The 14,128-nt window shown below is 43.4% G+C and overlaps 2 protein-coding genes across 2 annotated transcripts; both read left to right on the plus strand.

Annotated features, from left to right (window-relative positions):
• The first annotated feature begins 1,470 nt into the window (after positions 1-1,470).
• On the plus strand, positions 1,471-2,284 carry LOC136965520 (perforin-1-like). The gene has a single exon (XM_067259695.1). It carries the CDS (start codon positions 1,529-1,531, stop codon positions 1,916-1,918), a length of 390 nt encoding a protein of 129 aa, XP_067115796.1. The 5' UTR covers positions 1,471-1,528; the 3' UTR covers positions 1,919-2,284.
• A 5,469-nt stretch (positions 2,285-7,753) lies between these two features.
• krt99 (keratin 99) lies at positions 7,754-12,656 on the plus strand. The gene is made up of 9 exons (XM_067259189.1): positions 7,754-8,145; positions 8,665-8,793; positions 9,392-9,474; positions 9,640-9,796; positions 10,077-10,238; positions 10,480-10,605; positions 11,133-11,353; positions 11,690-11,772; positions 12,128-12,656. Exons 1-9 carry the CDS (start codon positions 7,831-7,833, stop codon positions 12,232-12,234), a joined length of 1,383 nt encoding a protein of 460 aa, XP_067115290.1. The 5' UTR covers positions 7,754-7,830; the 3' UTR covers positions 12,235-12,656.
• Positions 12,657-14,128: the final 1,472 nt, after the last annotated feature.

The raw sequence follows: 14,128 nt of genomic DNA on the forward strand, positions 1-14,128 counted from the left end.
TGTCATTCTGAGATATTAAATTCTTGTGACATGGAAAGCAAATTGTAAAAACGTAGGTATAAAAAAAAAAACATTTAAAGAAGTAAAAATCTATCCATCTCATATTAAACCATACCAATCCATACATTAAACACATAGGAAAAAATGGGTTTGTACAATCTTAGACAACCTTACTTTACATTGTATAAACGTAAATGTAAATGTAAAAAATAACTCAGGTGACCTTGGAAAGGACAGGTGGGGAGAGTGTTCTGGAGAGAGTGGGGGTGTGAGGGGGTGTAACTTCCTAACTGTGGTCCTTTATAAGAGGGGACAGGTGACGGTGACATAACGGTGTTTGCTGATACTTTAGGTGACTGAGTACAGGTGAGTTCACGCTCCTTTCAAAACCTTGTTCCTTTTCATTATTAACACACTCTGTCTCTCTCACATGTTTCACTCAGTTTGTCTTGTGCTGTAGCCTCTGGCATTAGTGCCCAGTCAAATGCATTTTTTATGAAATGTGTCACATGAAAAGTAAATCATTGTTAATTGATTTTGCAAATCAATCTTACATAATTGGCCAGAATTCAGCTGACAATCCCTGAGAGAACATCAGGATATATTACAAATATTCCATAGTCTCTTTCTCATTTTTGTAAAGTGTCTGTTAAAATGTATTGGTATTCATGCAAAACATTCATTAGTGTGTTCTGGGTAACTCTGTCTCAATTCCACTCATTCCAAATCCCATAATTCAAGTTCAGGTAATCATTTCAAATGGTATTGCCTTGAGATTAAAATAAGATTTTTGTATGATAAGTTTAATGTTTTCTCTATTGAATCTGATATTCACTACCAACATTAACAGAGTTCACCTGAATCCTGTTGTATACCTGCATCCCTAGGGGTTGTGGTTGTGGAAGACATTCCTTTGCAGACTGGGTGTGAAAAGATATTCTTGCTCTATTCTTTGGATGAACTATATGATTTGAGTTGGCAGCAGAAGCGGTTACACAGCTGCTTAAAAACAACATTTTCCCACAGAGTTTAGGAACTGTTTATTGTACTATCTCTGTTTGGCCTTATCACCTTGACCTTCAGGTAGAAAGGTTCCACATAGTTCCACCTGTTCTGGAGGTTGCTGAACATCAGGGTCATCTGCCTGAACCAATGAGAGCACACCGTATGCTGTGCTAATATTGCCTTGCGGGGTGTGTGTGTGTGTACACTTAATCTTCTGAAGGTAACAAACACAGGTCCTCATTTAACCTTCTCACCTGCTCAGACCTGCTCTCCCAGTGGTCAGTGCTCTGCTGATGTCATCATTCTCTCTCTCTATCCATATTGACCCATTGATATGCAAGATGTGAAAGGCTGTTTTCAACAGTATCTTCTTAATTTTCTGAAGACTAAGTACAGTCAGTGTGCAATTGTTTTCTCTATGACAACAATTTAAATGTGTATCTCTCTCTTCCTCTCTCTTTCTTCCTCTCTCTCTCATTCCCTCCATCCCATAGTTGTCCTCTTCAGACCCACAGAGCTACCCATGTCTCCCTCCTGTGTGACCCTGGCCCTGGGGCTGCTGTTCTTGGCAGTTACCCATGCCCAGATCAAGATCTTCAACCTGCGTGCCACCAAGCTCCCCAGCGGCCTCCTGGGCACCACCGACGGCTACGTCAAGGTGTTCTGCGGCCCCGACAACCTCGGGAAAACCTCCGTCCGCAACAACGACAAGAACCCCTGGTGGCCGGAGGAGTTCAACTCCTTCAAGACCGTGGAGAACGACGTCCTGAGGCTGGAGGTGTACGACAGCGACGTGCTGTTCGACGACCACCTGGGAACCTGCCAGAGGCAGGTGAAGAGCGGCACCCACCAGCACGACTGCTTCCTGAAAGAGGGAGGCACGCTCACCTACTCCTACACTCTTCAGCAGTGAAGCTGCTCTCGCAGGGAGGCGGGAGGATAATGATGCATACCTGCTACTCGACACTTCAGCAGGGCAGCATGGGGAGGTCCCAGTGAGATCCCCACCATTAACCAAGCCGGACACCGTTATCATACCCCATCTATCTACTCACAAGCCCCTCCCTGTCTAACAGTCTATTGAGTGTTACAACCTTCACTTCATTTACACTGTTGACCCGTATCCCTTTAGTTGTTGTTTATAAATGTGATCCTAAATTAAGAAATGTATCTATAAATTTGGACGACTGTGTTCTAAACGTAATCTTTAATGTCTTCTTGGCCTCACGTCTGCCTGAATGAATTAAAAGCCTCCCTGCAGGATGGACTGCTATTCTAATGTGTGTCTTCCTTTCCTTACTGTAGTCTCAGGGTTTGTTTAGTCTAGTTAAAATAAAATCGATCGGATGTATAATTACCTCACTAACCCGTAACCAACTAACCAATTCTAAACTGATGCTTCAAAATGTTAACAAGGCTCATCTGTTTTGGTGCTTATGGACAATATGTAGGCCTATGTTAAATTTATAGAATGCTGATTGTCTATCTGGAACTTCATATAATTAGCAGGGCTTTCAAGTCTCATGCATTCGCTGTGAGACTCACGCATTTCAACCATTTCTCACGCTCTCACACAACACCTTGTATTTCTCATGCATTTCAACCATTTCTCTAGCCTGGTCCTAACCAGACTCTCGTCCATTTCATTTGTATAGAGGGTCTGGGATCGCTCCATTGACAAGCGTTAACTTCCTTGAAGGCGGGTACTCTGTTGAAGTTTAAAACTATTGGATCTGCCAAGAGCCCCTCTGGATCTTCCATAATGGTAGTCAGATGGCTGAGCGGTTAGAGAATCGGGCTATTAATCAGAAGGTTGCCTGTCCGTGCCAAATGATGTGTCCTTGGGCAAGGCACTTCACCCTACTTGCCTCAGGGAGAATGTCCCTGTACTTACTGTAAGTCACTCTGGATAAGAGCGTCTGCTAAATGTAAATAACCAATCGCTAGTGTTCGCCTTAACCAACTCCTTCACCACTAACGGAGCTAGCTGGAAAATCAAACTTTTCCTGAACCCCGTGGGGAGGAGGGCCACAACATCATGGCCAGAAACAAAACTCAGAATAGATTGTTCTTGCTTCGGCCCTAACTTCTGGATATTCGGCAGCGTTGCCAAAACAGACCGAATGGCTTGGCTCGCACCTTTCTCCGCCGCCATTACTGAACTACAACTCATACTAGGGCGCAACATCAACGTCATCGTTCTCAGTCACTCCCTCTGTTCGTTGATTGGACCGCCCCAAAAAATTCTGCCAAAACCCGGCTAATATACCAAAAGCCCAGAGCTAGTAGAAAAGCAAAATGAAAATTGACCGGAAGTACCTAGGATTGCAGAGCCAGGCTACGCCTGCCCAGCATCCAAGGAAGAATCCCCACGGAGTCCAGACACTGGTGGCGGTGGCGGCAGCCGACGACCCAGCCAGCCAGAGGAGTCAAGGAACAATTACAAAGGCACCGGGTGGCGACGGGAAGGTAGAGGGTCACGCACTTGATAGCATGGACAAACTAAACAGGGAGAGAATCGTATTTAAAGGCACGGCATCATTGTGATAGGCTGACAGCTACGAAGAAGATTTGAGACCGTTAATTGATAGACAAGAGTGCTAATTGATACTAAAACCCAGGTGACAACCCGGCATAGGAAAGAGGGAAAGTAGAGCGTTCTTAGCGGGGGGAGTAAGTAGTGAAACATTATCGAGTATGCCCGAGTGCGGGGATCGGTCTTGCCTGAGTGAACTTGCGCTAAGCTTCATTTGTGCAAATCTTACAGGTAGTTCCATAATAATAAATTATGTTGGGTAGGCCTATACGTGATTACTTCTTAATCGTATCATTGTCCAGCATTTGGAGGTTTGCATCTAGTTAGGCTATATCCGATGCAGGAGCTGTTGTAAAGGATAGTGTAGTACTTAAGGCTTTATGGCAGAGCCTGAACTGCTATTACATCTGACAGGGATTTCTCCTACAACACCGTATTTAAGTATTATTGACTTCAAACAGTCTTTCTAGACTTTGTCTCTTAGTAATGTGAATGTGATCAATTATACTGTAGGCTACTACAACATACACTTGTCACAGCTGCTTTGTCTTGATCTTGATTGATGAGGCACTGAATTGGAGGATGACATCCCAGAAAGAGTGCTTGGCATCTTAAGACAGAGTTTGATGACCTGTTGAAAAATGTGCTTAGTTGATGTGATTGTTGTTGGCTCAAGGCAGGTATGGGTTCTGGGATTTTTGGAAACGTTCAGTATATGGTGCTCAAACTTCTTGTCAACGCCCCTTTGTATCGATGGGCTGTTGCAATTGTAAGGAAATTGTATGTTTAGGCCAAAAAAGGGAATAGTGTTTACGTCTGTATTAAATCTCATTATCAAGTTAGGATACAATCATTTGCTGTTTTGAATGTTGCTGGTTAGGCTGTGGGTCTAGCAGGTTCATGTCATGTCATCAACTCAAAGTAAAAAAAGGTGGGGCAATTATTTCTATTTAATGTTACATAGTTTCATTCTAACCGCACTCCTCATGAGCAGACATACCAAAACAAAACAGAAAAACAATTTTGGCACAGGCCAAATGTGGAGGTGTACCACAGCGACGTGCTGTTCGACAACCACCTAGGAACCTGCCAGGGGCAGGTGAAGAGCGGCACCCACCAGCACGACTGCTTCCTGAAGGAGGGAGGATTTCAGGAGGGAGCATTTCAACCATTTCTCACGCAACACCTTTTATTTCTCATGCATTTCAACCATTTCTCTAGCTTGGTCCTATAACCAGACTCTCGTACATTTAATTGCAGGGATCCCCCCAAATAATTCTGCGAGGGCCATAGAATGTTTCCTTTCTTTAATGTGGGGCCCGGTCAGTCTGTAACAGAAAATTACATGGGCCGGAGCAAGGACGTAGCCATGGAGTCAACATTGGGGGAGACGAAATCTGCTGGGGAGTCTGAGGGTCCCGCCCTGAGAACCTTTTTTTTTAATGATTTTAATTTTATATTTGGTTGCTTGTCGTAGTGTAGCACATTTATATTTTATTTATATTTTTATATAAATATATAGGGGGGGACTTTTTGACCAGATTTGAATATTGGGGGGGGGGGATGTGTCCCCCCCCCCCAATATATATTATGATTACGGCCCTGGGCTGGAGTGACTACCAGTATTATTGTGGAGATTTTATTATGATTTTAAATGTATTCAGTATGCTAGATTAGTTTATTATTTTGCTATGCACCGTATATCTGTAAGTCGCTCTGGATAAGAGCATCTGCTAAAAGATTACGAAATGTATCCATACATATCAAGGGATATATAGCCTATTAAAAGAGCATTATTACTATCGTAATGACCTTTTTCCATATTCATTGCTATTGAAATCAAAACATTGACTTACGTATTGCACATTACTCAGGGTAATTTTTTTAAAATATATATATATAAGAAAAAAAGTAAGTAGGCCTAGTGAAACATTATCGCGTATGCCCGAGTGCAGGGATCGGTCTTACCTGACTGAACTTGCGCTAAGCTTCATTTGTGCAAATCTTACAGGTAGTTCTATAATAATAAATAATATTGTGTAGGCCTATACGTGATTACTTCTTAATCGTATTTTAAGCATTTGTCCAGCATTTGGAGGTTTGCATCTAGTTCTATCCTATGCAGGAGCTGTTGTAAAGGCTTTATGGCAGAGCCTGAACTGCTATTACATCTGACAGGGACTTCTCCTACAACACCGTCTTTAAGTATTATTGACTTCAAACAGTCTTTCTAGACTTTGTCTCTTAGTAATGTGAATGTGATCAATTATACTGTAGGCTACTACAACATACACTTGTCACAGCTGCTTTGTCTTGATCCTGATTGATGAGGCACTGAATTGGAGGATGACATCCCAGAAAGAGTGCTTGGCATCTTAAGACAGAGTTTGATGACCTGTTGAAAAACGTGCTTAGTTGATGTGATTGTTGTTGGCTCAAGGCAGGTATGGGGTGTGTGATTTTTGAAAACGTTCAGTATATGGTGCTCAAAATTCTTGGCAACGCCCCTTTGTATCGATGTGCTGTTGCAATTATAAGGAAATTGTATGTTTAGGCCAAAAAAAGGAACATTGTTTACGTCTGTATTAAATCTCATTATCAAGTTAGGATACAATCATTTGTGACCATTACCATACCATTAAAACCATTATATTTCAGTTGCAGAATGTTGCTGGTTAGGCTGTGGGTCTAGCAGGTTCAGAAGATATCTTTATCATCAACATCTAAATGTCATAAACTGAAAGTAAAACAAGGTGGGGTAATTGTTTCTTGTTTAATGTTGCATATGTTTCATTCTAACCGCACGTGAAGCAGACTGCATTATTTCCGCCACTCCTCATGAGCAGACATGCCAAAACAAAACAGAAAAACAATTATGGCTCAGGCCAAATACATATGCTTATCGTTGCAGAACACACTTTTTTTTCTTTCAATAGCACTTAAGAAAACAGGTTGGAAGGGTGCCAGTATGTAGGCACGGAAACGGCTTTCTGTGAAACAGAGTTTAGGCTTCAATGGCTTTCCTTTGAAATCATCCTTCCCTATTCACATAATGCCAAAGTAAAAGTCTCAACGCTAACACTCCCTTTTAATCTTTTTCGGCTCGATGAGTGGGCTAACAATGAGGCTATGAGTTTTGATTACTGTAAGTTGTGTGCTTTCAGAATGTTTGGGAAGTCTTGACGGAAACCATATAGGTCTGGATCATTCTTTATATTCTGGTTGTGATAAATTGCATTGAGAGGTAGATTAGAAGCAAAAAGGTACATTTGCAAATCTTCATCTTGTTATTCAACACTCAAGTCAAATGTCTGTGGGGTATGTCTGTGTGGTCATGGAATCATTGAGGAATGACAAGGCAATTACTTAGTGTCATGACATTAAAACCGATGTTTTGTGTTTTTATGTAGGGAGGGGTTAGGCTCAGAAATGTAAATAAAAAATACAATTGATGGTAAGCTACAGATATTTCACTGGTCCCTTTACAACATATCCATCCAGACTTTTCTGAGACCAATTTATTTCCCCTTCCCCCTTTTTACCCCGTCCCCATTTATGACCCCCCCCCCCCCCCCCCCCCACACACACACACACTCACACACACACACACACACACACACACACACACACACACGACCACAGCCTCATCACTGTGACATAACAATCTTTCAGGGGCTTTCATTGAAACAAAAATGACAGAACTGAAATTCATAATCTACCTATCTTCCGAAAGTATAGTTAAATATTTCAATAGCAAAAGTACAGTTCAGAATTAAATACTTCAACACTTGAATTTAAAAATAATAAATTCAATAGGTTACACATAAAATGTAAGAAAATTATACGTATTACTAATGTTAGGCACATTAGTTGTCGGTATTGTACATGTCACCAATCAAAACCTTACTGAATTGATATAAAATCATTTCTAAAAGTCCCCAAGCAGTCTAATTAAAAAACACCGACGCAATGCATAGGCCTATTGAATTTAAATGCCAAGTGGGCGTTTAATTGTAAAGCTTAGTGAATTTCCAGAAAATGTTGCACGACTGGTCTGTTAACCCTTGACAATGACCTTGCACTCTTAATTTCCACCAGTGCATGGCCTTTAGCATATCTCGTGTTTCACACCCACGTCAAAACATTTCTTCGTGCCAGTCTAGTCGTGACGTATTCAGTCGTGAAATTGTATAAGAGTCTCGTTGGCCTGGTCTGGGACACCTTACGCCTCTGAGTAGGACGAGCACATCTCACCCCCCGAAGGACACGATTGCCAATCATCACTTACAATGTCTGTCGTCGTCGGTCGCAGAAGTAGCTACAGCTCACGCAGCAGTATAGGCTCCAGTGGACTCAGCTTATCCGGAGGGATGCCGTTCCAAGCGGTTGGAGGCGGTAGGTCTCGAATGAGCGTGTCTGCGTCCTCCGTCAGAAGCAGCCGCACACCCAGCGTATACGGGGGTGCCGGGGGATATGGCACCCGTATTTCTCAGTCCGTGTCCGCTTTGTCCATGGCTTCGCCTTCCAGCGAGTTTATCATGAGCGCCAACGAAAAGGTGACCATGCAAAACCTCAATGACCGCTTGGCCACCTATCTGGAGAAGGTAAGGAAGAGTGATGGTAATGTTTTTGGAAATCACGGGCTAATTGTTATTTACGCGCGTTTACGCATATATGTGACTCTTAGACACAGCACCCCGCTTAACAAAAACAATTACAAACAAAAAAAACATTATACAGAAATAAACCAGCCTACATTTCCATTCAATAAAAGTTTTTGTTAACTTATGTTTTTCCTTCATCAGTATCCTACACAGCCTAATGCATATGATTATTCCCCAGTAACACATTTTACATACATAATACCTTTTCCAAAACGCAAAACTTATATATAGGCTACAGTTATTCTGCATATGAAGAGAAACTATGGCGCAAAAGCCTGCATTATTTTTACCACAGGCAATTGTGCGCGTAAAATTCCTCTAGGCTTGCACTGAAAAGGGTGCAGGGGTGGCTTTATTGTCATTTTTCCGTTGCCGCCATGTTAGTGGATTATCTTTCCGTGTGACAAATGAACATGACAGTATTCACTGACTTTCTAATCCACCTATTTATTTACACAGGTGCGTTCCTTAGAGGCAGCCAATCAGAAACTAGAGCTGCAGATCAAGGAATTCTATGAGAAGAGGTCCCCAGTTCACAGCAAGGACCTGACCGTCTACCTTGACACCATCTCTGGACTCCGTAAGAAGGTACTGCTGGGTAATGTAGTTTTGACACCAGGGGCCAGTTGCATACATTTAGTTTAAAACTAGTCTTGGCCTTAGACTCCTGGCCCTAAAATCCCATCTCTCTAATAATGCCAGGAGTCTGTCTAAGAATGACAAGAATCTCTGTTTGTCTGTCTGTGTGTCTATTTTTTAGAATGGGATTTTTGAGCAGGGACTTTCCCACGATTATCTCGAGAACCAGTCAGGTGTTCAATTTATAATCCAATGGAGTACATTGTTTGACGTTGTTTGGAGAAGAATTTTGACATTGCAAAAAAATATTTTGCCACCAGTATCGCAATGTTTTTCAGCCATGTTGAGCTCACACCATATACTTCACTAAATGCACAAACTCTAAACACCAAATCAACTACGACATTATAAACACCAGCTGCATCCTGGACATGGGCACTATGCCTAACACTTTGGCCTCCTTAGTCAGTTTCCTGAGGCATGGATATAGCGATCCACAAACGGGCATACCACAGGAACGAATAGGAGAAAAGATCTATTTACAGATATTGGATCACAGTCTACCGTCAACTGATGAAAACGATGTGGACGTGTGATTTCTGCTCAGATGCTGTTGGCGTACACAAACCACGCTCAGGTGACCCTGCAGGTGGACAACGCCAGATTGGCAGCCGACGACTTCAAAATCAAGTAAGTGATTGATTGCCCCTAGTGCAAAAAAATCCCCTCAAGTCTTTACCGGCACATTTTTGCGTGTGTTTTTTGGGTCTGGGTCTGTGGAAGTCAGGGTCTGTGGAAGTCTGGGTCTGTGGAAGTAGGGGTCGTGACCCCGGCCCCTTTGTCCTCTGTCGCTAGGTTTGAGATGGAGCTCAACATACGGATGACGGTGGAGGCAGACATGGCCCGTCTGAAGGGGGTTCTGGACAGCTTCACGCTCTCCCGGAGCGACCTGGAGATGCAGATCGAGGGGCTGAGAGAGGAACTGGTTTTCCTGAAGAAGAGCCACGAGGAGGTGACTGACACGCCTCGTCACATCTCAACACGCTTTGTTTTTTTACAAGCTGTGTTTTTGTGGGCAGGGTTGGCTTTAGGGGTTAGTTACTTTTTACACCACCAGGTGGCATAAGAGCTCTAAGTCTCAAGTACAGCTTCCCGTCCGCGTCCTTGGTTTTAGTACAGCTTTCCATACCTGTCATGCCTGTCTACCCAAGGAGAATTGGACTACAAATCCCAGGGCTCATAGCATTAAACCTTGTAGTTCTTCTTCCTCTCTTCCTGTTATCTTGTTATAGGAGATGGAACTGATGCGTGTGCAGCAGGGCGGAGCCGTGAACGTGGAGATGGACTGCCCTGCCTCTGCCGACCTGAACAAGGAACTGCATGATATGAGGGAGCAGTACGAGTCTCTCGTGCAGAAGAACCAGAGAGAGGCTGAGAAGTGGTTCCAAGGAAAGGTGAAACAACCTTGAAATACAAACACACGTTAAAAAGGGTTTACCTTTGTGTGTAGAGCATGCAAGTTGACTAGAAACTGAAACCAGCCCCCTTGAATGTGGCTGCGTGTTTTCAGAGCAAACAAAACATGTGACCCAATAGACTCAAACACACTCTGTTGTGAATCTGCTGACTCCTTGTGGTTCCTGGTATTTCTGTAAGTGGTGGTTGTGTTTTCTGAGAAATTCCTCCGGTTGCCAGGTTGAGGCGCTGCAGGTCCAGATCACCACCAGCACCACGGAGGTGAAGACCTCCCAGTCAGAGCTGGGTGACCGGAAGAGAACCTTCCAGAGTCTGGAGGTAGAGCTGCAGGGCATGCTCACTCAGGTATGGGGAGTTCTTCATGAGGACCTTGAAATGAAGCTAGCAAAATCTCGTTGGATATCTGAATACATTACTAGTATGATAGATGTATTTTTTGGAAAAATATGTCTTCTTATTTTGCATGTTTTACAGATGTAATCATTCTAAGGCCCTTATTTTGTATTATTTCTTTCTCTTTAAATATAAATTGAACCACCTCACTGTCTGCCTTACTCCCTCCCTCCCTTCCTCACCAACTAACTCCCCTACTCACTTACTCACTCACTCCCCCACTCACTCACTCACTCACTCCCCCACTCACTCACTCACTCTCCCACTCACTCACTCACTCACTCACTCACTCACTCCCCCACTCACTCACTCACCCACTCACTCCCCCACTCACTCACTCTCCCACTCACTCACTAACTAACTCCCCCACTCACTCACTCACTCACTCAACCCCCCACTCACTCACTCACTCATTCACTAACTCCCCCCGCTCCCTCACATGCCCCCTCATGCCTGCTCCACACCTCCCCCGTCTACAGAAACAATACCTGGAGCAGAGCATGGCTGAAGTGAACGGTCGCTACGGCGCTCAGCTCAGCGCCCTGCAGCTCCACATCAACGCCATGGAGGAAGAGCTCCAGCAGCTCACCACCAGCATCCACCTCCAGGCCACAGAGTACCAGGTGCTCCTGGACATCAAGATGAGGCTGGAGATGGAGATTGCCGAGTACAGGAGGCTGCTGGACGGAGAGGCGTACAGGTGAGAGAAGCAGGGGTTAAACAGGAAGGCTGGTGAGAGAATGAGTTGGGGAGACATGGAGATGAAAAGGAATTCATCAGATAAACAGAGTTCGGGGGGGGGGGATGATGGAGAGATGTAACGGACAGAGGGAGGGTGAGGTGGTTGAGGCTGGGGTAATAGATGAAGGAAAGTGTTACAGGGGAAGAGAGTGCTGAGGGAAAGAGGGATGATAGGAGATGAGTGACTTAATAAATGTGGATTTTGGAATTTCTCTGAAACGTTGTCAATGAAATGTTTCAGATTCAAACCTTGTTCTATCTTTTTCAGTAACAAGATTGTGGTTTCAACTGCCAGCCACCAGAACACTGTCCGAGAGGTGAAAGAGAAGAAGGTGATTGTAGTTGAGAAGGTCCAGGAAGTGACGGTGGTGAAAGAAGGTGAGCAACAAGGTCGACCTACAGAGAAGGTCAAAAGTTTCATTCCAAAGTTTCATCCATCAATCCACTTTCACAGTAACTTGTTAACCATTCAGAGTGTAAGTCATTGTGGAATTAAACAAAAGCAGGTCACTTTAGGCCAGCCATCCCCTCTTCATCGCAACATCCGTTCATCCACATATCTAAACATCTACTTGTGGCCCCCCCCACCCCCTTCTCCATAAAATCCTTTCGGTTCTCAGAATGGGCTTGAGTTGTGGTTCACAATAAACACAGTTTTACACCAAACTCACAGACATCCATTTGATTATCTTATAAAAAAAATATTGTTTGGTTTCTGTGACTTCCTCCACAGAGCATAACCCTCATGTTCAGAGGAGAGTGAAGACCATCGTTGAGGAAATAGTGGACGGCAAAGTCGTGGCCACCTCTTCTTCTGAGAAAGTCCAGGAACTGAGCTAGAAGAGAAGTAACGAGAGAGATATTTTCCTGGCGAAACATTCATGGTCTTCCATAATGACACAGAGCACACTGCAACTTTTGTTTCCAGGCAGGAAAGAGGCTGGATGTTTGTTAATTGAAGGGTACGGGGTAAATAAATGTTACTGGATTAGAAAGGTTTCAGCCTGTGGTTCCTGGACCTACTGCGAGTAGAAAGTGGGCAGTTACCACAAACTTAAAAAGGATTTTGTGGGGGTTCGAATTTTTCCAAAGAACTTTGTATTTACTTGTTACTGACAGGGCTCGAATGTTGACTTACATTTTTTCTATCTAACCGGAGGTCTTTTTTTCTCTTTTTTTTGCTTCTCGTCTTGCATATCTGGAGACATGTTGCTGTTTTACTGTCTTTTTGGTAGAACTGTCTCAGTTGGAAAATAATGATATTGACTCTTGTCAGTTCATGCATGTGGCTGGATCGTATGAACAAATAAAACAATATTTCCTCAAGTATTTAGCTGTTTGTGTGTGCTCCCACTCAGTACCACTAGGTGTCACATCTCAAACAGCTTTGTCTAGCAATAGCTTTACTTTATGGGGTGGAATGATCTCATTTTAGTTAAGCAAAAACAGATTTCTGTTTCACAAGTGACATTAGGAAAACGTATATTTGCGTAATTGGCCATTATAACCTTCTAGCTCCATTGTGGATTCAAATAACCAAAAGCAATGTGTTGAAGATAAAAATCTGGAACCCAGTGTTGTCAACAATACTGGTATCCTATTTCACGATGTACTGACTTCCAAACACAGCAAAGAAATATAAGTTACAGCTTGTATATAGCTACACAGTTATATAACCCGGTATTGAATTGGCGTTTCTGTTCGTGTAAGCCGTGAATGGGATCTGGTGTGTTAAGACGTGCATTTGTTTTCTTTGTCATTCACCGGTGAGTCATGTTAAGGTGTATCAGGAGGGTTGGTCTAAATCAAGTAGAGACTTGGAGTTGCTCAACACACACAAGTCTTTAAATAAACTAGGACATGCTACATGCCTCTGTGAATATAACATACTTTTAGACATGCCACACCGAAAAGCCTGAATAAAATGACAATGCTGAATATTTTGAAATCTGTATTTACTTCTTTGTTTCTTAATACGCGGTATATATCTTGTGTGTTTTTCAGGTTGAGAGTGCCAACAATGCAACACACCGTCCGTTCCTGATGAGATCTTCTAACCCCACCAAACCCTAAAAATGGTCATCTCATATCATGTCGTTTTTTGGTGTAGCTTTTCAATTTCGGCATGTGCAATACATCAAATCATTCGAGATCATCAGAATCAGAACTTGTTTGGGCACGGCCTCCCTCAGGCAGTGCATTGGTACACTGAACATGCATTCCTCTTCCCTTCATCTCCTGGCAAGGAGCTATGGGTAACCTGTCAGGTCAATCTCCTCTTACAGTTTGTTTTTTTACAGGGGAGGCTTTTAGGTATTTGAAACCAACGATACATCTAAAAACATACTGCAGGAACAAAGGGAACTGGGTCTGGAGTTTTGAGAATACCTGATATCACACTAAGTTCCTTCAACTCTGCTCTTTCCCCCGACTCTCTCTTCAGAATAGAATCAACAGGTCTTTTGCAAGAAGCAAAAAAAGCGAAGACTCCCTCCCTCTGAGGTGTGGTTGTTTCAGGGTCCAAACAGCGCCTCGCTCCGTAACAACACTCCTCCTCTGCCACTTCCATGTCACTCAAGCAGTCCTCCATGTCCACCTTTCGAGTTTTTCTAGAGACATCCGTCAGGGAGGCCATCGCCCAGCTTGCTGCTTGTTCGGCCTTCCACTCCTGTGACTCTTAAAGGGGCCCTCTCACAGTTTTAAGCTTGTTTGCTTCAAACTATGAGCTGCAATT

Source organism: Osmerus mordax, chromosome 21 (genome assembly GCF_038355195.1).
Source record: "Osmerus mordax isolate fOsmMor3 chromosome 21, fOsmMor3.pri, whole genome shotgun sequence".
Taxonomy (NCBI): domain Eukaryota; kingdom Metazoa; phylum Chordata; class Actinopteri; order Osmeriformes; family Osmeridae; genus Osmerus; species Osmerus mordax.